Source organism: Eulemur rufifrons, chromosome 21 (genome assembly GCF_041146395.1).
Source record: "Eulemur rufifrons isolate Redbay chromosome 21, OSU_ERuf_1, whole genome shotgun sequence".
In the NCBI taxonomy this organism is placed as follows: Eukaryota; Metazoa; Chordata; class Mammalia; order Primates; family Lemuridae; genus Eulemur; species Eulemur rufifrons.
The window spans coordinates 4,888,492-4,913,415 of record NC_091003.1 but is presented as its reverse complement, the minus strand read 5'-3'; the positions used below and the strand labels follow the sequence as shown (position 1 = coordinate 4,913,415).

Sequence of the window (24,924 nt, the reverse complement as noted above, 5' to 3'; positions counted from 1 at the left end):
TCATTCTAGAAAACAGTTATATTGTGATTTTAATGAACTCTGCAACTGATATAAATGGCTTTTTATGAATTATTTTTTAAAAGTGAAAATTTAGAAAATAAGGATACTGGTTCAACAGCCTGTCATGTGGTAATTTATCTATTTGTTGTTTTTTTGTTAAATAGCAGAAACACATTCCTGTGGGTTGGCATATATTACAATGGACAAAACAAACAGAAACATTATCAGATACCTTAAATAAATACTAGGAATTAAGAAAAACTTCTCACCAGTTTGACTGCTTTGTTATACATTTTAACATAGCTCTGAGAAAGAAGAACTTCCTCAATTTTAAAGGTCACTCCAGTAAAGCTCAGCTGTCGTGCAATGTACATTCCTCTAAGCTTCATATCCATAGCAACTATTTCCATGGCACCAACACCTCTGAACAAAATTGAAACACACAGTAACTATCAATAAAGTAGGGATTTTAACATGCAGTAAAGGGGTTTTACCAGTAACACATTTCTTAGATTACTGAGACCAGTATATATCATAAACTCCATTACCTCCGTTCTACTGCTTGAATAAAATCACTGAATTCTCTAAACGGAGTCCCCTCACCCCATATTCCAAGACGGTTCATATAGGCCATGTTGCGTGGTTCAGAAGCACCTGAAAAACCCCGAAATGAAACATATTATAGCTGAAAAAAACCCTACATATATCTTTTAAAATAAATAACTACTCACCAGTGGCACTAGCATAAACAACTCTGGCTTTTGGCAATTTGTTCTGAAGCTCTAAAACTGCTAAACCTGTCTTGGTTGGCTTTGAGGAACCAACAGGACATAAGTTTTTTGCTTTATGACATTCATCAAACACTATCTGTAAGGAATGAATTAAGGAACACGTCACATTAACAGTAAGTGTCTCGAATCTTTCAGAGAATAGTTAACTTTTATTTCCCTGAGGTTTTCAGAGTGTCTTTTCCTTTAAAATTACAACTATAAAGGAAGCTCCCTCCCTCTTTAGCATCAAAGGCACCCACTGAATTTGGTATTTATCTTAACCAGATACTTAGTTCTTAATTAAAATGGAGGAAAAAGCCTACGACAGCAAGAACAATTATATTTTGGTTCATTCTGTTAAGTAGAAAGCATGACTGGAAACCAAGTTAATCAGCATTTCAAAACTTGGTATTCCTCATGCAGGACAGCGTAAGATATGCTGTGAGCAAGTAAGCTGGGGAATCACTAAGTTAATTGTGTTCTTTCCCTTAGTCTTTGCAGGTACTTTACTATGTAAACATACAATGTGAAGTCCCAAGAGGGAAATACAGTATTTGGTCTATTAACATTTTTCTAAACCAGGAGCTTAAATATTGGTCTCCTATCTGACAGATATAAAATAGAATCAACTTCCTAACCCCCTTGGACTCTATGTAATCAATAAAGCTCTCACTCCAGCATTTATTTAACCTTGAGATGCCTGTTTTCCAAAGGTCTGTCTTTATATAATTTTTCTGTCATTAGAATATAAAAATATTTGCTGTAAAGGATACCACTCCATCGAAGTCATCACCACACCAATGTAGAAGCTGTTTTAACCTTGTTTTATATTTACCACCGGACTGGCTCTCACCAATAAGGGAAGAATAGGTAGCAAAAATAACACCCTTTTTCACACTCCCGTTATGTTTAGAAGAAATTTTTCCATATTTAAACTGAGAAAAGAAAAGAGAAACATTAGTATGCCTTTGTTTCAGAAACATTTACCCCACCCAAACTTCTACAAGCAGGAACTCTTAACCTGGTAGGCCTATGACAGGTTTCAGAAAAGTCAAAGTACCTTCACCTCCTAAGATGATATACATAATTTTTTGTATCTATGTACATGTACACACACAAACACACACACACCTCTGCAGTACAAGATCCAGTTTTCGAAGTCTCAAATCTAACACCAAAAAAAAAATTAAAAGCCACACAAACTACTCTGTAAGAAAAAAGTCAAAATATTTACTCTTCAAATGTTTATTATGTACTTAATATATATACAGCATTGTGATTAAGTTCTGAGGGATACATAAGAATTATGAGTAATAGTTAACGTGTCCTTCTTCAATTACTCTCCTCAGAAATCAGAAACATTTCTAGATGCCAGTTACATGTTTTTAGCTCTGAACTGTTGCTAGTCATTCAGGACATAATACTTTAACTACCAATCCATCCAGTAAAATCCACCCAAACAAGCCACTGGTGAACAGAGCAACAATGAATCAACCTAGGACTCATAGGGAAAGTAGACCTGTAGTTACTTATTCAAATGGCTGGTAGAGAGGCACCTGCAGGAACCGTATCTGTCTATTCTACCCTTATAACACCAACAATTAGTGCATGCATAGTGGTCAATAAAGACTTGCTAAGCGAACATTAAGATTCTAAAAGACGCTGGCACACATCTTCCTCCACTTTACAGAATTATTTCCCCATAAGTACAGGTACAGGTATTCAAGTTTACCAGCTATACAAATTTTGAAACCAGTCTTCCCAAGCCACAATTCTGTATATAGTGCCTAGGATTTGGCGACCCACAGTGTAGGCACACTACTTATCTACACTGAACCCTCACACACACATAGAATGGTATCTTTATCTTTATTTATCTATTTATTTACTTTTTATAGACAAGGTCTTGAACTCCTGGTCTCAACTGATCCCTCTCACCTCAGCCTCCCACGTAGCTGGGACTTATCAGCACAAACTAACCGTGCCCAGCTAAAATTACTTTAGAAACAAAGACAAAAATGATACTGAAGATTTAGAGAGCAAACTGTCGTGCATTTTACACTTAGAACACATCTCAATTTAGACTAGTCATTTCAACTGCTCATGACAAGTGGCTACAGCCTGGCATAGTATTTAGCACACAGTAATCCACAAACCAACAATAGCGGCTAGCACTCACTATATCCTTTCTGTAGAATAACCCATTTCATTCTCATTAAAACTGTACAAAATAGAAATTATTATTTCCATCTCACGGATGAGTCAATATTTACCAAATGATCAACTGAATAGAAAATTTTCATACCTTATTTAATGAATGAACCAAAATGTTTTTTGCTCCTATATCCCTCAAATCTCTTTCAGCATCATACTTTAAGTCATTTGAAACACTAAACCTACCCAAAAAAAAGAGAAAAACAAATTATATGCAAATTACATCATTCTAGCAGAATTCAGAAATAAATAAAGCCAAGTCTTGACGTTTCAAAAAAAATACACCTATTCATGAAAACCTATCCCTACATGCGAAAGTAATTATTCACCCACAAAAACTTCCACAGCCAGTCTTTAACACTTACCATAATGCTCTCTTTCTACTTAACAAATAATTTTCATAGATGATTCCTGCTATCGTCCTTCCTTTTCCTACACCAGCACCATCACCTATTAAGAAGCCAGCACGATCTCCATTAGGGAGGAAAGTTTCATGTTGCTGAAAAAGAAACAGCTAGTATTTAATCCTTCAGGTTATTACTGCGATCAATTTCTCATACATTGTTTTAGAAATAAATCGATGCTATCTCTATTTTTATATAAATGACATGCGGTTCAGCTTTTTTAATGTGGGTATTTTCTATGTATTTACTATGTATTCTTTCCTGCTGTTCTACCATGTACCATGTAACTAAAGTTTAAAAAAAGGCAAGGATTCCTCCACATCCCTTTCAACGCTTGCATAATCAAATACAAACTTTTATATCACACATAAATACAGAGATAGTTGGCTACTTTGGTCATTACTTATTTTAAGGATACAGATTTTGACTGAATCATTTCAAGACAACTAGTGTGTAACTCTTAATTCATACCCTTTTAAAAGCCCACACAACACCCCAAAGTAAAGTAGTAACAGTTTATTCAATCACCCATCAACAGTGCAGGGGGGGAAACTAGGGGGAAAAAGCTACAACAAATATCTATACATATCTTCTTATCTAACAGACCTATAGAATAGATTCCTAGGAGTGGAATTGCTAGGTCAAAGGATATATGTGTTTAATTTTTTTTTTTTTTTTTTTTTGAGACAGAGTCTCGCTCTGTTGCCCAGGCCTGAGTGCCGTGGCGTCAGCCTTGCTCACAGCAACCTCAAACTCCTGGGCTCAAGCGATCCTACTGCCTCAGTCTCCCAAGTAGCTGGGACTACAGGCATGCGCCACCATGCCTAGCTAATTTTTTCTATATATTTTTAGTTGTTCAGATAATTTCTTTCTATTTTTAGTAGAGACAGGGTCTCGCTCTTGCTCAGGCTGGTCTCGAACTCCTGAGCTCAAATGATCCACCCGCCTCAGCCTCCCAGAGTACTAGGATTACAGGCGTGAGCCACCACGCCTGGCCTATGTGTTTAATTTTACTACATATTCCCAATAAGTTCCAGGAAGGTTAAGAAACTTGTCATTTCCACTGGAAATGCACTCTCCACATTCCTGCTATACCTTTTTATTTTTCTAACACATAAAACTTTTCTAAAAATCACAGTTACAAGACTTTCATCAAGGAAAACTTACCTTTGGATTAAAACAATTATATAAACTAAGATAAAAAGATAAATAGTACAGGTAACTATAAAATACTGTTGCTTACCTGGGCTGCATATGTAATTGCCTCAAGCTGTAATGCTGATAACCAGCCATTATCAATGGTTTCTTCAGAAATGGATGTTTTGTACCAAACATCAGGAGGAGTAACACTGGATAAAGAGCTAGTTTCCACTACAGCATCTGGGTGACGTAAGCCAATTTTTACTAAATGAAAATATAAAAATATTCCATTTCAATTATTCTAAGTAATAACATTTCCAGTCTTAAGATATTACAATTTTTTCCTATGATGGAGAAAATATAACAATTCACTTGGAGCCTCCAGTAAAAAGTCACTGCTGGTAAAGTACTGTTTAAATTTGACTAAAATGATTTATCATCTATGTATGGTTGAAATGGACTTGCTGACAAAAAGATCTACAAAAACACCAAGGTAGTTCATAACATAAGATTCTCTAGTAGTAACAGAACATTCTCCTATATATTAAAAATTGTTTAGTTGCTTGAATCATTCACTTTCATTCAGTAAAACAAATGTGTGATATAATTTCACTCTGAAAGGTATCCGAAAGGAAATTTTGGCTATAAAAATAAACAGCAACTAACTCCCCAAAATGTACAACATGAACAGGTTAAAATAGTGGCGGGTAAACTTTCTATAAAGGGTCAGATAATAAATGTTTCTGGCTTTGCAGGCCATCTCTTGTATATCTACTTAACATTGTTGTTGTAGTGTCAAAGCAGCCATGGATAATAAGCCAATGGGGATGTCTTTGTTCTAATAAAACTTTATTGACCAAATCAGGCAGTGATCCAGATACTTTGCTGACCTGTGGTCTAAAGGGCCATGGATAAACTCTTTCAATCCTTTTGCAAAATCTATTATTTGGGGGGAAAACCAAAAGTTCAGATACCAACACCTAAAATTCATTTTAAATGACTAGAAAAGTATGAGATCTTAGAGTCCATCTGCAGTTGGTGAAAATATAATTGTAGTTCAATTTAAACAGTATTATTAGTAGCTTTTTATAGAAACCAAGAGTATATGAAAGACAAATTCTAGACATAAATTTATTTTCTGTTATTAGCTCATACAATGAAAAAGTGAAAATGTTATACAAAAGCTAAAAACTTAATTTTCAACTTCATATAGTGGCTACTAAAAAATGAATCATGGTCATTATACAAAAAACAGAAATGGTGTTAGTGACAACCACTGATTACAAATAGCACAAATTATTTTATTTTTAAGATTCCAACATTTTCATGATTTTAGACAAGCTGCATAAAATATACAAAACTAAGATACATATTTATATCTCTACAATTAGCTGATTTTATAATCGCTACTCACATAAGCAAAATTAACTTGAAACAAAATAAAACCCAAGCTTTTTTTTAGTTTTGCTTTTAAAAGACATCAACCTAAAACAAGATTCTAAATTTGTATAGGAAAAAAAAACGCAAAAAACCACAGCAAAACTTTCATGTAAATATTTTAAAAGCAGATTACATTTTAAAACATATTACAAAGCCCATACTTGTCAAGTCCTGAGGTACCCAACAGTGAAAGGTCCTAACAGCTAACAGTGTGTGGGGGAGAGATATTTAAGCTCAAGAGGAACCCCGAAGTCTCTCATTATTTTGACAAATCCCAAAGACATACGTTTTATTGGCATATACTCTGCATAGGTTTCTGCATGACCCATCTCTTCTTCATCTTCTTCCTCTGGCTCATCTTCCTCTTTTACAACAGGGACCTTCTGTAATACATTAAGAGCATGGTCAATCCCAAATCCAGAGACTGGAGATCAAACCAACGCACAGAACTCTTCTGCAGGAACACCAACAATCTTCAATCTTGCAAACATGATGTACCACTTCCATATTCCCTAAAACGTGGGTCACACTCCGTGGCTTCCCTGCTTCTCCAATGATGAGCACAGGCAATGACAACCAACTCTGCCCTTGATACCAAAATAGGTTACTAAAGGACTCCACTTCCTTCCAGCCACCACCGTCTCAAACTACCTTCCCCTTCAATACTGCCCATCACCCTCCCTAATGCCCAGAACCCTCCCCACCCTCAATCCTGCCCTTCATTCCAGTTCCAGAAGTAGCAAGAGCAAGGTCCAGTGGGGGGGCAGTTGTTCTTTCTCGCCCTGGAAACGAAATGAACCCTAACAAAAGGTGGATGAGCCCCAGTGCACACCCTCTATCATCACCGGCAGGACCTAAGTTTCACACCCCACCTTTTCAGTTCACTGTCATCTGCCTACTTCCCCTCATATCCTAAAACCAAAATTCCAGAAGACTAGAGTTTACTGGATCTTCTGAAGTACAGAGAATTTCCTTCAGACTTTTGTGTGTTCACAGACACAAGAACATTCATATATAAGATGGCCACATAATTTACTCTTCAAATCTTGGCATATATGAGAGTAAAATGAGGAGCTATTAATAATTACACCAAGAAGGCTAAGGATGGTGGCTCACACTTCTAATCCCAGCACTTTGGCAGGCCAAAGCAGGAGGATCGCTTGAAGCCAAGAGTTCAAGACCAGCCTGGGTAACACAGCAAGAACCATCTCTACAATAATAAAAATTTAAAAATTAGCAGGGCATGGTAATGTGCGCCTATAGACCCCACTACTCAGGAGGCTGAGGTAGGAGGATCTCTTGAGCCCAAGAGTTCCAGGTTACAGCGAGCTACTATTATTGTGCCACTACATTCCAGCCTGGGTGACAGAATCAGAGACCCTGTCTCTAATTTTTTTTTTTTTTTTGAGACAGAGTCTCACTCTGTTGCCCAGGCTAGAGTGAGTGCCGTGGCGTCAGCCTAGCTCACAGCAACCTCAAACTCCTGAGCTCAAGGGATCCTCCTGCCTCAGCCTCCCGAGTAGCTGGGACTACAGGCATGCACCACCATGCCCGGCTAATTTTTTCCATATATATTTTTAGCTGTCCATATAATTTCTTTCTATTTTTAGTAGAGATGGGGTCTCGCTCTTGCTCAGGCTGGTCTCAAACTCCTGAGCTCAAACGATCCGCCCACCTCGGCCTCCCAGAGTGCTAGGATTACAGGCGTGAGCCACCGCGCCCGGCCGTGTCTCTAATTTTAAAAAAAACTAACACCAAGAAAACAAGAGTAAATCCAGACTGCCCCAGCAATCCAAGTGAATGGTCACCATAATCATGTTTCCCTCATCTTTCTCTACAGGATCTTAAAGGAGTGGAAGTAGGGAGGAACAGGGGAATAGGAAGACCCTGAACAAGCCTCTTTTCATGACCAGTAAAACCATTAGGAAGCTGTTTATTAACATGTACTTGTTCAGTGAAGAGTATAAAGAAATGACTATGAAACTCAGTGTACCAAGACACGAAAGAGGAAGAGAAGAAAAACCCAGTCACCCGGTCAGAATCTATAGGTTAAGGTAGGTTAAGCCAAAGTGAAGATGACATTAAAAGTAAGGACACGTTCTCTTCTCTACCTCAGAGTCCACAGCAGAACATGCTGGTACACAGATGCTCAATGTGGAAAGGAAGAGAGGTGGGGCACAACCATCCAATCAACACTAACTTGTGGACTCTTCAGATAAAATCTGCAAGACTTGAAATGTTCTCATAAATTATTCCAAAATGAAGCCCAATTTCAGATATTAGAGACTAAATTGGACTGGCCAAAGAAACAGATCTGAATCCCAATTCTGCTGCTATTTAATTGTGTAGCCTTGAGGCAACCCATCTAACTTCTGTGTACTCTCCACCCCCACCTTCTCACCTTTTCCTGGCCTATAAACTACGAATGCATTCTATGCTAAAGTAACCAATCTACTTTCTTCCTCCACTCTTTCTTCTCCTACCTAGATTTTTTAAAAATCACGGGTATAATTGGAGGGTAAATTGGTAATACTAAAAGATCACTGAGAAATCCAGGGACCAAACAGGTACATTTTTAAGCCAGGTGGATGTGAAATGGCAACTGACATCAGGCTTAGGGTCAAGGAGATACCTGGGGGTGAGGGAGACCATGATCCTTGGGACCCCAGCCCAACACACAGTGTGGACGCTTACTACTCATAGCCAGGCAAGTTTTACAAGGTGGGGAATGTGAGCCCAGCATTGTCACGTACTCCTATTTTGCAAGAGAACTTGGAAATCAGGATTCATTGACTCATTTTTTGAGACAAGCTCTCACTCTGTAATCTGGGCAGCGGCATCATAGTGCATTGCAACCTCCAATTCCTGGGCTCAAGTGATCCTCCTGCCTCAGCCTCCTGAGTAGCTGGGACTACAGGCACGAGTCACCACACCTGGCTAATTTTTTAATATATTTTGTAGGAACGGGGGTCAGCTCAAGCTGGTCTTAAACTCCTGGCCTCAAGGGATCCTCCTGCCTTGGCCTACCAAAGTGCTAGGATTACAGGTGTGAGCCACCACACCTGGCCATAATTAGGATTTTTATGTATCAGCAACAAACTCAAAATTCTTCAAAATACTCTGGAGGCCAAACTTGTCAACTAGTTTTGATCCACAGACTACCAGTGTACAATCTCTGTTAGATGTTTCCTAACTGCTAGGCCAACATAGAACCCTTGGTATGTTATAGGCTGGAATGGGAACATGAGTAGTACATTAAAAGTTTCTGGGCCGGGCGCGGTGGCTCACGCCTGTAATCCTAGCACTCTGGGAGGCCGAGGCGGGTGGATCGCTCAAGGTCAGGAGTTCGAGACCAGCCTGAGCAAGAGGGAGACCCCGTCTCTACGAAAAATAGAAAGAAATTATCTGGCCAACTAAAAAATATATATAGAAAAAGTTAGCCGGGCATGGTGGCGCATGCCTGTAGTCCCAGCTATCCGGGAGGCTGAGGCAGTAGGATCGCTTAAGCCCAGGAGTTTGAGGTTGCTATGAGCTAGGTTGACGCCACGGCACTCACTCTAGCCCGGGCAACAAAGCGAGACTCTGTCTCAAAAAAAAAAAAAAAAAAAAAAAAAAAAAAAGTTTCTGGAAGAAAATGCATTCTTAGTTTCCAAAATTCAACTTGGAAGTGCTGTTGGTACACGACAATAAGTTAACTTGGTACCGCCAGCACTGGTTCTCCTGGTCCCTGTGCAAAACCTCAGGTGCAGGCTGCTGTACTGTCTCCAATTCCATATTCTATCCCAAGTCCTAACCTTCCTTTGGTATTGTCATGTGTAGTCATCTCTCATCTCTCTTTTTCCTTTTCGTTTCACACTTTTCCAATAATCTCTGCCTAGTTTAGTTCCTTCTTTCTTCCCTTTTAGATTAACCAGCTTCCCAACCTGTCTCTCTTCCCTACACCCACCATCCTGTATAACCAGCAGGTTCCCCCACTTGCAGCAACTCCTCACTGGCACCATGTCCAAAGTCCTTTAAACTCAACTCAGGTCACTCCACAGAGCCCGAATCTACCATTTTCATTTCTTCCTGCGAGACAATAAGCATCCTAGCTTATTGTCACCTAAGCACACAGTCGCCACCTCTTCTGTGTCTACTAATCCTTTAACTCCCCTCGTAAAGTGCCCTCTCAAAGTCTCTACAGATGCAAAACCCAAGCATCACAATTTGAGCATCACATTGTACCTTTAGATGCCCTTTGTATCACTACATAAGCCAGGAAGTTGTCAAATTTTATTGAAAGTAGAGTCATACAACATAATTCTTATAGAAACCCACCACACACATAATTACATACAGAGACTACTAAATAAATGTATAAGATCCACTGATCTGAAACATATGGTATTTCCCAAATGTTAAAAAATTATAAAATTACTCAAAACTATACCATTATATGATCACACAGCTCATAATTAGCTACATATTCATGTTGAATACTAAAATGAACATAGTTATCAAATATTTTTGGTTCTTTTTTCTGATCAGGTGAGATTCATAATAAGAAGTCAGCACTGTGTGTAATACCACATCCTATCAAATCTGCAAGTTTTAACCATGATGTTTAGTATGTGTCAGTTTATTACAGCAAGGTTTAAGCTTACCCATTATTTTATATAACTGAGTAGCCCCCTTCCATCCAAAAACAAGTGTTGTGAGGGCTGTTCTAGAGCACTTTTAGTCAAGTGTACTTTCATACTACACAAAAATAGATACAAGTATTGGAAACTCACCATGGTCGGGGAAAAACTCCTCATTTTCATGTCATTTATCCATATTCTTGCTACTTCTTTATTAGAAGACTCTTTCTTTACTGTACCATTGCTTACATCAGCTGAAGGGGAAAAAAAATCACTTTATATTTTTGAAGAAAATCACAATTTCTTTTCCTATAGTTTAAAAATTCGTTAAAGTTTACCCAATTCACAAACCAAAGAACATCAATCTGCCTATCACTAACTGAAATTAGCCACAAGCATTAAAACATGGAAATAAGAATTAACTTTAAGGAGGTAGAGTGCAGAAATTAAAAAAAAAAAAATAATAATTAACTTTAGAAAACAAGTAACTCAAAAGAAAATGTGTGCATGGAAAATTTCAAAATAATTTATCAGAAAAACACCTTAACCAGACAATTTATAGTTCAATATAAATACCAAGAGGCAGACTAGGCACAGCGGCTCACACCTGTAATCCTAGCACTCTGGGAAGTCAAGGAGGGAGGATCGCTTGAGCTCAGGAGTTCAACACGAGCCTGAGCAAGAGCGAGACTCCATCTCTACAAAAAATGGAAAAGAAAAATTAGCCAGGGGCATGGAAGCATGTGCCTGTACTTTCAGCTACTGAGGCAGGAGGATCACTTGAGCCCAGGCGTTTGAGGCTGCAGTGAACCATGATAATGACACTGCACTCTACCAGGGGCAACAGAGCAAGACTGTCTCAAAAAAAACAAAAACAAACAAACAAACAAACAAACCCTCGCAAATACCAAGCGCCAATATTACTTCTTTTTTTTTTTTTTTTTTTTAGAGACAGAATCTTGCTCTTTTGCCGTGGCTAGAGTGCCGTGGCATCAGCCCAGCTCAAAGCAACCTCAAATTCCTGGGTTTAAGCAATCTTTCTGCCTCAGCCTCTCGAGGAGCTGGGACTACAGGCATGCGCCACCATGCCCAGCTAATTTTTTCTATGTATTTTTAGTTGTCCAGATAATTTCTTTCTATTTTTTAGTAGAGACAGGGTCTCGCTCTTGCCCAGGCTGGTCTTGAACTCCTGACCTCAAGCGATTCTCCCGCCTCAGCCTCCTAGAATGCTAGGATTAAAGGCGTGAGCCAAAGCGCCTGGCCCACTGTACTAGATCTTATGCAACCAAACTTATCCCACTTTCTATTTTGCTCTCTACACTCTTTCCTCACAACGGCACACATCCACTCCTTTAAGTTATGATGGCATGTACTTCTTTGAGGAGTGGAACACTCAGGAAGCCACCCATATAAAAGGCACAGGCTTCCTCATTAAATCCAAAGACTCTAACAAAAAGCATCTTCCACTATCTGCTGACTAGCCCCAAGTCCTGGAGGAGCCATTCCAGATGCTGCCCTGAACTTTAGCCAGGTCAGGGACACAGTACTGTGCTCCATGGCAGAAAAAGGAAATCAGTTCTAAGGCAGCTAAAATGATTTCCCAACTGGCATTTAGCTGCCAGGTTGCAGTTTTAGTCCAGGACAATGACCTTGAGAATACAAAACTACAGTCACAAGGTCACAATGATACGGACCCAAACACAAAGATTAGAGTATCTGAAAATTTCAATTTCATGTTACTGGAAACAAAGTTCTACATCATCCTACAAACACTTCCTGCCGATCCTTTTAGAATGCCGCTAGCCCCCTCTACTTATAAAAACACAAGCACATTACAACTTCCAAGCAGTCAATTCTGTCACAAACTTACATACTGTTTTATATGAAGCATTAAAAATTATTTTCCACAAATAGTGATATAGCACCTCTTGTATTTTCCTGGAAAGAGCTGGGGCCCTTCTGCTGGGTGAAGTGTCCCAGGAGTGGAGGAATAGGCGCCACGTGTACTCACCATCAAATTGGTTTCACTGATCATCACCTAAGAGCACACTCAGGAATAACACTGATCGGGTGTCGGGCAGATGTGGGGGGGGGAGGGGGCAGATGGGTGTATACATACATAGTACGATGTGCACTGTCTGGGGGATGGACACGTTTGAAGGTCTGATGGGGGGGGGGGCAAGGGCAATATATGTAACCTAAACTTTTGTACCCCCACAACAACATGCTGAAATAAGAATAAAAAAAAATAAAAAACAAAAAAATAAAATAAAAATTTTCCACAAATAGAAAAATAAAGAAGCTCTTTGGAAAGAGAAACTGTCTATTCAATATCCATCACCTCATCCCAAGAGCCTGACAGGATGCTATGTATGCACTAGTATAAATCATCAGGAACATGCCTTATAGCTCTTCCCCTTCATTCTAGCCTCTTGATCCCAAAACACAACAATCCCAATGATACTGACCCAAAACCAAACAAAAACATATCCATTCCTGTGCTAAAACTATAAAATACTGGTCAGCTCAGAGTATTTCAAGTCAGAGTCAGTATCTCCAACAGTGTCCACCATGGTCTTGTTTGTTATATAACAGGGACTCAAATACTCTGTAACTCAACAGAGAAGGGAAGAAAAGAATCTTCCTCTTAAAAGTCCACATTTTTCAGTCTCTAAAACTGAAACTACACTACTCAAGTTTCAAATAGCCAAAGTGAAAATAAAAACGGACAGATTAATTCTATTTTACCCTTAAAAATTCGCTTATTAGGTCGGGCATGGTAGCTCATGCCTGTAATCCTAGCACTCTGGGAGGCTGAGGCGGGCGGATCGTTTGAGCTCAGGAGTTCCAGACCAGCCTGAGCAAGATCGAGACCCCGTCTGTACCAAAAAAATACAAAGAAATTATCTGGACAACTAAAAATATATAGAAAAAATTAGCTGGGCATGGTGGCACATGCCTGTAGTCCCAGCTACTCGGGAGGCTGAGGCAGTAGGATCGCTTGAGCCCAGGAATTTGAGGTTGCCGTGAGCTAGGCTGATGCCCCGGCACTCTAGCCCAGAACAGAGTGAGACTCTGTGTCAAAAAAAAAAAAAAAAAAAAAAATTCCCTTACTACCACACTGAATAAGAAGCTTCCTCTGACCACTCCATTTAAAACTGTCACCTCTTACTGCCCCACACCCTACCTTTCATTTCTCTCCAAAGCACTCATCCTATCTGACATAAAATCTACTTTTTGTTTCTTTTCAAGCCCTGAGTAGAGTGCTGTGGCAACATCTTAGCTCACAGCAATCTCAAATTCCTGGGCTCAAGGGATCCTTCTGCCTCAGCCTTCCCAGTAGCTGGGACTACAGATGCATGCCACCATGCCCAGCTAATTTTTCTATATTTTGTACAGATGGGGTCTTGCTCTTGCTCAGGCTGGTCTCGAATTCCGGAGCTCAACAATTCTCCTGCCTCAGCCTCCCAGAGTGCTAAGATTACAGGCGTGAGATACCATGCTCGGCCAAATCTACTTATTTTATTATCTGTCTCTCTCCACTAGAATGCAAGCTTCACAAGGACTGGGATTTTAACAGTTTTCTTTCCAGCCTCAAAATTCCAAGAGTGCTTGGCATCATAATAGGTGCTCACTAAATATTTGTTGAATGAATGAGCTTTAAAAAGTCACTCCAGAAAAGAAAACTGTAAAATCTACCCTCTTTATGCAGTAATGAACTCCTAAAAGGGTGTGATCAAATCACTGAGTTTTTCCCTTTAAATCTAAACCTACCGGCCGGGTGCAGTGGCTCACACCTGTAATTCTAGCACTCTGGGAGGCTGAGGCGGATGCATTGTTTGAGCTCAGGAGTTCGAGACCAGCCTGAGCAAGAGCAAGACCCCGTCTCTACTAAAAATAGAAAGAAATTAACTGGACAACTAAAAATATATATGGAAAAAATTAGCTGGGCATGGTGGTGCATACCTGTAGTCCCAGCTATTAGGGAGGCTGAGGCAGGAGGATCTCTTGAGCCCAGGAGTTTGAGGTTGCTGTGAGCTAGGGTGACACCACAGCACTCTAGCCTGGGGGACAGAGTGAGACTCTTGTCTCAAAAACAACAACAACAAAAAAATCTAAACCTACCCTTAAAGTATCATGGATTAGACAGTGTTATTGGTTGAATAACTGCAAATATACTAAAATCCACTGAATTGTACATTTTTTTGTTGTTTTTTAAGAGATGGGGGTCTCACCATGTTGCCCAGGCTGGTCTCAATCTTCTGGCCTTGAATAATGCTCCAGTCTCAGCCTCCCAAAGTGCTGGGATTACAGGCATGAGCCACCGCACCCAGCCTGAACTGTATACTTTGAAAGAATTAATGTTATGGTATGTCAATTATATCTCAATAACACTGCGAAAAATGTATTATGGGTACTCACTCTTCAAAGAAAACACAGCAAATAATTTTATAAGCATAGGACTGAGGTGGGATTGCTTGAGGCTAGGAGTTCAAGAGCAGACTGGGCAACAGAGCAAGATCTTGTCTCTACAAAAAAATTAGCCGGACATGGTAGTACACACCTCTAGTCCCAGCTATTCAGGAGGCTGAGGCAGGAGAATCACTTGAGCCCAAGAGTTTGAGGATGCAGTGAGCTATGATTAGGCCACTGCACTCCAGCCTGGGCAACAGAGTGAGACTACGTCTCCAAAAAAAAAAAAAAAAAAAAAAAAGCATATGTATTTTAAGAGAGAACTTACTAAAAAGATGACTATACATAAGCAAGGAAGCCAATGACAGTCCAAATCCTAAAACTGTGAAAGTCATAAAGTAGGCAAGTATCCATTTACAGAAAGCCTGTTGCCACCTAAAGCATGGTCCAGGCAAGAAAGAGCGTGTCTGGAGAGCTTGCTAGAAATGCAGAATCCTGGGCCCTACCCTGAATCAGATTCTATTTTTGAACAAGATTCATAGGCACATAAAGTATAAGCATTGATTTTTTTTTTTTTTTTTTTTAGATGGTCTCACTCTGTTGCCCGGGTTAGAGTGCCGTGGCGTCAGCCTAGTTCACAGCAACCTCAAACTCCTGGGCTCAAGCGATCCTACCGCCTTAGCCTCCCGAGTAGCTGGGCCTACAAGCATGCGCCACCATGCCCAGCTAATTTTTTCTATATATATTCTTAGTTGTCCAGATAATTTCTTTCTATATTTTTAGTAGAGACGGGGTCTTGCTCTTGCTCAGGCTGGTCTCGAACTCCTGAGCTGAAATGATCCACCCACCTTGGCCTCCCAGAGTGCTAAGATTACAGGCGTGAGTCCCCACTCCTGGCCATAAGCACTGATGTTTTAAAGGATTTAGAAAAATGTTAACTGGCTTTTCATAATATGTAAAACTCAGATGATCTAATGGTATTAATGAAGCTACCTGATAATCTGACAAACTTCATTTCAAAGGTAAATACTCTATCCAAGCACCTAAATAAATTTCCACTTCCCTTCAACTGTGCAAATGCTGTAAGTACACAGGATAATGCAGGTAATACCTCTTTCATGCCCAGTTCTTTTAAACCTCAAGAAAATCCTTTAAGAAAACCACTTTGACATAGCTTACCAAAGGTAGAAAAAGTTGATACTACTGAAAACAGACTTACTAGCTGCTGTGGCAACTGGCTGAGCAATATTGGCAGGTGGCTTCAGTTTCATGAGTTCATTAAGACTGTTATTTTTGAGCAAATCCTTCAGTTGAACCTGGTCTTTTGAAGGTGCAGAGGTCATGGCATTTCGTACTGCTGGTGCTGAGACCGAAGGGCGTGTGTTCGCAGTAGTCTGGATAAACTTAGTTAAAGTGATAGTTTGCCTGTTGGTTGTTACAGGTGGTGTTTTAGTCATCACAATTGTAGATCCCAAGGTTGGAAGCTGGTTTATTTGATTCAGCACAAATGTTGTAGTAGACGGAGGCTGCTGCTAGAAAACAAAAGACATTACACCACTGAAAAATGCTTTATTCTCTAAGGCCTACATCCATAAACACAGTGGGCCATTTAGAAATCTAAAATTGACTTTTACTCTTGCCTATTGGCACTTCATTTCTAATTTAATTTGATTAGCTACAAACTACCAAGTTAAAAGGCACCACTTTGAGGAAAAGAAGGTGCAGTAGTAGTGTAGCATTTTATATAACCACTGGGGACAGCAAGCATAAAATGGAACTATCTCAAGCAAACTGTGATATATAGTACACAACTGTGATGTATGGTAACCCTATATAATAAAAGGACTGGTAACTGAAAGAATTTCTAATGCCACAACTGCCCCAACCATGTAGATGATCTTAAGCCCCTGGAGGCCTGGGTTCTCTGAGACACATTTCCTGTTTCTAACATTCTGTGATTTTTGTTCAATGTTTTGTTTGCTGTCATACAGACCACACTAAAGTTTAGAACATAAAAAGACAAAAACAACCAAGCAGAGTTTTAAAATCTTATGTTGCATGAACAAACCCAGTCAGGTATAATACAATTACTGGTAATAGTGTGGGTGCTATCTTTGAACCTACAACAAAGTTTCAGAACATTTTATTTTTCAGTGGGGGATGAGGTGGGGAAAACTAGACAAAAAAAAAAAAAAAAATGGGCGTGGCGCGGTGGCTCAAGCCTGTAATCCTAGCACTCTGGGAGGCCAAGGCGGGTGGATCGCTCAAGGTCAGGAGTTCGAGACCAGCCTGAGCAAGAGCGAGACCCCATCTCTACTAAAAATAGAAAAAAATTATATGGACAACTAAAAATATATATATAGAAAAAAATTAGCCGGGCATAGTGGCGCATGCCTGTAGTCCCAGCTACTCGGGAGGCTGAGGCAGGAGGATCGCTTGAGCCCAGGAGTTTGAGGTTGCTGTGAGCTAGGCTGACGCCACGGCACTCACTCTAGCCTGGGCAACAAAGTGAGACTCTGTCTCAAAAAAAAAAAAAAAAAATGATGTCAACTTGAAGATAATATATCTGCGACTACAAGTAACACTGAGACATTTTTATAAATTTAAGTCTATTTCTACTTTCTTTCCTTCTCAGATTATTTATTTCTCCATGACTCCTTTAACAAGAGTCTTCTGGATTATTATTTATCACTTTTAAACAAAATTCTCAATAATTTATGACAAATTATCAAAATTTTAGCCAGTGTGTCCAATAATTTTATCCCATTAGGCTTCAGCTAATAATTGCTCTACGTTTAAAGTAAGCTCAGAGGAACTTTATATTCAAAGCAATTATAATCCCATAAAAATGACAAATACCAATGGACAAAAGCTGAAATAAATAAGCAAGAAAGGAAAGAGTCGTGGAATAATGTGCATTTCATCTTTACTTTATAAATTTTGTATCATTTGCAATAAATAAACTAAAAAAAGTTCTGTTTGTTCTAATTATCTTGTGATCAACGTAAGTACCAAAGGAATGAAAGAAATGTTTTATAAGGTAGGAGGTAACGACAGGATATTGAGAAAGTGGCAAAAAGCAGAACTCGCGAGACAAATCTATGTCACATTAATAGGTTATTTTCTTACTACAATCCTCAACTATTTTGGAAGTAATGCCAAATCTAAAAATTCTTACCCTCACATTTAATAGTGCTGGAGTAGGTACCGTCTCTGGTTCTTGTTTAACAGGAACTGTTGCTTCGGTCTCCAAACCTAGTTCTAATGCACTAAGTGGCACTGACTTGAGAGAAAACAACATCAACGAATTCCGTTTTGAGAACAGAGTTACGTTTATTAAAACAAAAAAAGGTCAAGCCTTACATTCAAACTGAATGTGAAATCACTAAAACCAGATATAACGTAACAATCTTTGCAAACATAAAGTCTCCACAAAACTAAGCTAACATTAAAATCTTATTTTTGCTTTCAGAGAATGTGTATAGTCAAACTACAGAAGAATGTCCCTAAATAAATAAGACAACTATCAAAGAAAGTAAAGACGCTTCCACACACACTAAATAATTTATCTCTTACATTTACTGTACACATACATAATACCAAAGCAGAAAGTTTTCATTGCAAATATTTACCACTTCATAAATGAAAATACTCAATATAAAATTAACACTCACATATATATTTAAAATTAAGACTTAATAATATATATTTCTATAAGTTGAACTTACAAATTAAGAAACAGAGGCTTTAGAAAACTCTTACCTGCTGAACTGGAGGGGTAGGTGTTGGAGTTGCAAGCCCTGTGTCGCCACCATCGATATCAAAGAGGTCATTCGGACTAATTCCACTCTCACTCAAAGCAGCAAGCAGTAAATCTTGCCCTGGTTCCACCATCTTTAGAGTGAGATATTAAATATTAACATAAAAAACTTAAAGTGAAAATATTAACTTCTATAAACATATTATGAACAATCCAACATTTTCTACCAGACCCATTCATTCAATATTTATGAATAATCTGCTATAAATCAGGCAAAAAGGATAAAAGAGAAATAATCTCTGATCCCAGGAAGCAGACACTTAAATGGAAAGCACAGAGACATGCATAAGTCACAGAAAGAATGTATGTCTACAAAAGGCTATGGGAACAGAGAACAAAATACTGAACTTTGCCTAGGTATAGAGGTTAAAAAGATGACAATGCACTGAGCCTCTAGGAAGAAATCACCCAGTGGACAAAGATCTTCTGGACAGTGCATTCAAGCTCACGGAGGCAAATCTGACACTCCTCAAGAACGGTTAGGGTAACTCAACATGAGCATGGAAGCTGCGAACAGAAGTGTGCAGCTTGACTGGGAGGTGGCAAGAGATGAGGAAGATACTGCCCACAGCCTTGTACACCATACTAGAGCGTTCACTTAATTCTGTGTGTAACAGGGGTCACGAAAGAGTTTTCAGATAAAGGACTGCTTGACATAGATTTGTGACTTAGGAAGGTTTCCTCAAACAGCAGTGTGGAAGCAATCTGAGAGGGGGCAGAATAAGACCAGAAGCAGGAAGACATCTCAGGAAACTGCTACAGCAGACCAGGAGAGATGATGTGTTACAATTGCAGGGAGTGGAGAGAAAGAAGGGGGCGGGGTGGAATGCAAAATCTTTAGGAAGGAGAATCCACTGGCCTTAGTTTAAATAAAAACTTAGACTATAAAGGGAGAATATAAAGCACACCAGAGAAAAAGCATGAGGTGATGGATGATTACAGTTAAGCCAAGAGAAAATGAAAAACAAAAGTTTACCCCAGGAGACCTGAAGGATGAGTTACATGGGGCTGAGGAAGGCCTCTAGATAACCTAAGAGCAAGCAAATACATTTTAGGTTCAGGTTTTCCCAACTATAATCTCAGGAGCCAGACCAAAGTATTCTACCACCAAAATGGATTTTTATCACTGTTTTGTAGGGAGAAAAAAAAAATTAACAGAGCTTTCTCAATTTTAACTTCTCCCATTAATTTCTCTGAAATAATTTATATATACATACTTATGAGAAATCTGACTGTACTTATTTATCTCAGTTAACTAATTTTACATTATATAAATAATATACTATTAATAGTTTTCCACTTGTTCTTTGGTTCTCAGACTGTGTGATAAAATTAAAGGTGTTTCATGATGTCCTACCAAAACAGTGTTACCCAGGAGCACCATGACCATGACCATGACTTCCAACATGTAAGAACTGCTTTAGATGGAAGACATTTAACAGAGAAATTCTCTATGTCCATGTCACGTATGTTTGTGCATCATTTAGACAGAAGTTCTGATGGAAACATGAATGAGTTTAGGGTGGAAACCACAGATATACAGAATGAAACTGAGGGCTACACTCAGTCTAACACTGTTTAAAAGGATAAGAGGAACGAGAGATAACTCAAAGGAGATTTCTCCAAATATTTTTCAGAGAAAAGAGAAGAAGCCTAAGGAAGAAAAAATTTTGAGCAGGGAGGAAGGGAAGGAAACAAGCCTGACACAGTGTTAGGCTCTTCATAAATATTACCATATTTAAGCCCACAACAACCCTGTGTGAAAGAGGCAATACAGTTTTAGAGCTGAAAATGAGGCTCAGAAAGCTTAAATCACCTGTCCAAGCCCACCCAGACAAGGAGTGGTAGAAGCTAAGACAGAAACTAGATTGGGGTAGGGAACCTGCTGCCTTTGGCCTTCTAGATCCTTAAATGCGCCTTCTGACTGAATCCAAATTTTACAGAGCAAATCCTTTTAATAAAAGGATCTAGAAGGCCACAGGTTCCCTGCCCCTCAACTAGATAGTTTAAACTCCCAAAGTCTATGGGTTCTCTTTCTAATAAGTAAGGGTGATGTTGGTAACCTACAAAGTTTCACTACTTTATTTCAGAATAAATGCCAGACTGAGATTAAAATTGGAAGGATAAAGTCTTAGCAAAATAATGTGCAGGAACTGGACAACACAGGCGACAAATAGGAAAAATGTCCCAATATAGATTCATGATAAAGTTGACCAATTTTTCTAACATAGACATATTTGACCATACTTCACAAATTATTCCAGTACATAGGAGAAATAAGTACCTAGAGCCCTAAACCAATGCTTTAAAAACATTTTCAATCCATAAAATACTTCATTAGGACCCATGATCTATGGGGAATATGGGATCTTGGCCCACCCACTATGGTTAATCTTGACCCAGATTAATAGAATTCTGGAGACTATCAAAATGTCATCCTTTAAAGGTAAATATTAGAAATGATTTATGTACAACAAAGGTGTATTGTTTTAAACCAGTCATTTCTAAAGACGACAGAGCTCTCACAAGCCAAGAGATTCATTAATCCATCAGATATACACCAAGTCCTGTCTAATTACACTCAAAAGTACACAAAGGCCATTAATTAATAAAATGCAAATTCATTGAAAAGTGTTACTGAATTCACAAGAGCTTCCTGAAGTATATTTTCTTAACAATGAGCATTAAAAGTACAAAAATATCATTATGGAGGGGAGAAATTTTAGGGAGAAACTTTTGATGTTTATATAAGAAAAACTGGCAACAATTGTAAGTAACACTATCAGTGACCAGCTCAGAATTCACTCATAGGAATCACAATTTGATTTAGCCATTTCACAATGTATACATATATCCAAATGTGCTGTGCACCATAAACAGACAATTTTTACTTGTTAATTAAAATAAATAACAATCTGAGGCCCTCTGATCTGAGTAATGACCTAGTAATAATGTCTGTAAAAGACACTGTCTTTCATAAGCTATTAATTAGAGAGCTTTTAATCCTTTATACATCTTATACAGAAATGGAATACTAGGGATCTTTTCTCTCTCGGCCAATTGGATACAAATTCTCTACTTGATCTTTTTTGCAGGGCGAAGGAGGGAAGGGAATAGAGAGAGAATATCTATCCCATTCTCTAACTCTACTAGGCAAAACTTTTTTTTTAGAGGCAAAATTCTTAATATTTAATCATATTTCTATTCTGAAACTATTACAGACGCACAGAATTTCAGGGCTCAAGCTGAAAGAGCCTTTATAAAGTTACATTAGCCAATCTCCTTCTCCTCATTTTACAAATAAGTAAGACTTATTCTTGGGAGGAAAAACAACGTTTTCACTGTGAATCCACAAAGTACAATATAAATGCCAAATACTATTAGGTATAAGAGAACTGTGTTAGTGTCTACAAAGGAGTTCACAGACCTGAAGTGACATTTACCATGTAGCAATCTAACAAATCCAAAAGTTACTAACCACAGAAGCCTCTATCTCAAACAATGGACAACAAAAAGTTCAATTTTTATCATAAACACATTTGAAAATATCACCTATTTCAAAATAGTACACCTATGAAAACTTCTGGTGAATAAGAAACAAAGACACAGTAGTAGAGAGAAACTAAGAGCCATTCTCAGCAGGAAGAGAATACTGAGAAACAATAGCCAACCAGAGGAACGAAAGGATACAGTTCCTATTGATAATACCAACACTGAAACTTATCAACAAGGACAAGGTTCCTCTTGCTGAGACCTAAAGAGTATCTTTACAGCTCTGAGCACATACAAGGGATATCTGCAACAGCAGTAGCATACCACAGTAGTTCAGGAGACTATGAAGTCAGACAAGACCTGGGTTCAAATACTACTACATCACCTACTAATAGTGTAATATGGTCAGGTAATAGCCTCTCTTAGTTTTCTCATCTTAAAATGGGTATAAAAATAGAACTTGCCTCATAGGATTGCTGTTGAGTAAATATTCACTACTAGCTAATAACTATCATTTTGATAAATATTAGTATTTCACCAAAAAAAAGATGCTTTCTTCCATATCACTAGCACTTTATTTCCCCGAATACAAACTTTTGTTAACAACCACTCAGTAACAAACTTCCATATTAATTCTATAAAATACTGGTTCCCTTTTTATCGAAGTGTTACACATCCAATTTGTCCAGTTAATCACTTATGTAGAGGAAACTGGCAGGCTTTTTTTTTTTGAGACAGAGTCTCACTCTGTTGCCTGGGCTACAGTGCAGTGGCATCATCATAGCTCACTGCAACCTGAGACTCCTGGGCTCAAGAGATCCTCCTGCCTCAGCCTCCTGAGTAGCTGGGACTACAGGCATACACCATCACCACACCCAGCTAATTTTTCCATTTTTTGTAGAGACAGGGTCTCACTCTTGCTCAGGCTGGTCTGGAACTCCTGGCCTCAAGCGATCCTTCTGCCTCAGCCTCCCAAAGTGCTGAGCAGAATCTGAACGATAATGATCCACTTAGAATTTAGCTGACATATAGTCCATCAACAAGTGCCTACTGCATGCAGGTTTCTTAAGAACATCAGGAAGAAGAGAAGGCAGTTACAAAGAAGTTAATTAAAAAGGATTTCCTTTACCGAAAAGGATACAATCTGTATTTTTCAACACCTACCCCCATGGCACCACTGCTCAGTAAAGTGGCCATCCATTGCAAAATCCACGGCAAGAATATATTCACAAAGGAATGTGTAAATTATATACAACGTTTCAAAAATGCTTTATAAAAGCACAGGAAAGAACGGGAGAGAATGAAAACAACTTTCTTGATTATCACCACCTCAAATTCAGATCATTAGTTTCTTGGTACTTACCATAGATTTAATATCCCTAATCGGAAATGCTTGGGACCAGAAGTGCTTCAGATTTTTTTCCATCATGGAAAAGCTGCATTTATATAACGAGTTATCTTGGAAAGAGGACCCAAGTCTAAACACGAAACTCATTTATGTCTCATATACACGTTATACACATAGCCTAAAGGTAACCTGGGATGGGGGGACTGATAAGGTATTACTCTGTTGGCTGGGCTAGAGAACAGTGACATCATCATAGCTCACTGCAACCTCAAACTCCTGGGCTCAAGTGATCCTTCTGCCTCAGCCTCCTTAGTAGCTGACACTACAGGCCCATGCTACCACACCTGGCTGATTTTTTTATTTTTTGTGGAGATGGGGTCTCACTACATTGCTCATGCTAGTCTCGAACGCCTAGCCTCAAGAGATCCTTCTACTTCAGCATACCAAACTGCTAGGACTACAGGCATGAGCCACCATGCCCGACTCTAAAGGTAATTTTATATAATATTTTTAGTAATTTTGTGAATGAAAGTTTTTGTTTTTTTTGAGACAGAGTCTCATTCTGTTGCCTGGGCTAGAGTGCTGTGGCGTCAGCCTAGCTCACAGCAACCTCAAACAATCCTCCTGCCTCAGTCTCCCGAGTAGCTAGGACTACAGGCATGAGCCACCATGCCTGGCTAATTTTTTAATATATATATATTTTTAGTTGTCCAGCTAGTTTCTTTCTATTTTTTTGGTAGAGACAGGATCTCGCTCTTGCTCAGGCTGGTCTCGAACTCCTGAGCTCAAACGATACGCCCACCTAGGCCTCCCAGAGTGCTAGGATTACAGGCCTGAGCCACCATGCCCGGCCTGCATCAAAGTTTTGACTGGATTTTGACTATGCCCATCATAAGGTCAGGTGAGGAATTTCCTACTTGTGGCGTCATGTCAGCAATCAGTTTCAGATTTTGGAGCATTTCAAATTTTCAGATTAAGGATGTTCAACTTGTATATTGGTGGGTTTTTTCTCGTTTGACTCTCACGATAATCCTTCAGTGAATCCAAGCTGTTATCCCCTTGTCACAGACAAGAAACTAAGGCTTAGAAACAGGAAATACAACAATGTAAAACAAAGTAAACTTGGAGCAGAATTACAAACTCAGGAGATCTGACATCATACTCCTCCAAGGTCCTGTACTCTCAACTCTATACCAGTATTTTTCATACTAGTGGTATTAGATTATCAAATCAATTTAGTGTATGATGACAAGCATTTTTTAGT

General features: G+C 38.9%; 1 protein-coding gene across 1 annotated transcript in view; it reads right to left on the bottom strand.

Annotated features, from left to right (window-relative positions):
- Nucleotides 1-24,924, bottom strand: part of SBNO1 (strawberry notch homolog 1) — a 49,679-nt gene that overhangs the window by 21,854 nt on the left and 2,901 nt on the right. Inside the window, exons 2-13 of the mRNA XM_069497443.1 lie at nt 18,763-18,894; nt 18,179-18,283; nt 16,220-16,532; nt 10,741-10,841; nt 6,255-6,351; nt 4,632-4,792; nt 3,350-3,483; nt 3,076-3,166; nt 1,544-1,705; nt 732-867; nt 549-654; nt 270-423 (exon numbers count right to left, since the gene is read on the bottom strand). Of these exons, the coding sequence (XP_069353544.1) occupies nt 270-423; nt 549-654; nt 732-867; nt 1,544-1,705; nt 3,076-3,166; nt 3,350-3,483; nt 4,632-4,792; nt 6,255-6,351; nt 10,741-10,841; nt 16,220-16,532; nt 18,179-18,283; nt 18,763-18,894 (1,692 nt within the window). The remainder of the gene's footprint in view (nt 1-269; nt 424-548; nt 655-731; nt 868-1,543; nt 1,706-3,075; nt 3,167-3,349; nt 3,484-4,631; nt 4,793-6,254; nt 6,352-10,740; nt 10,842-16,219; nt 16,533-18,178; nt 18,284-18,762; nt 18,895-24,924) is intronic.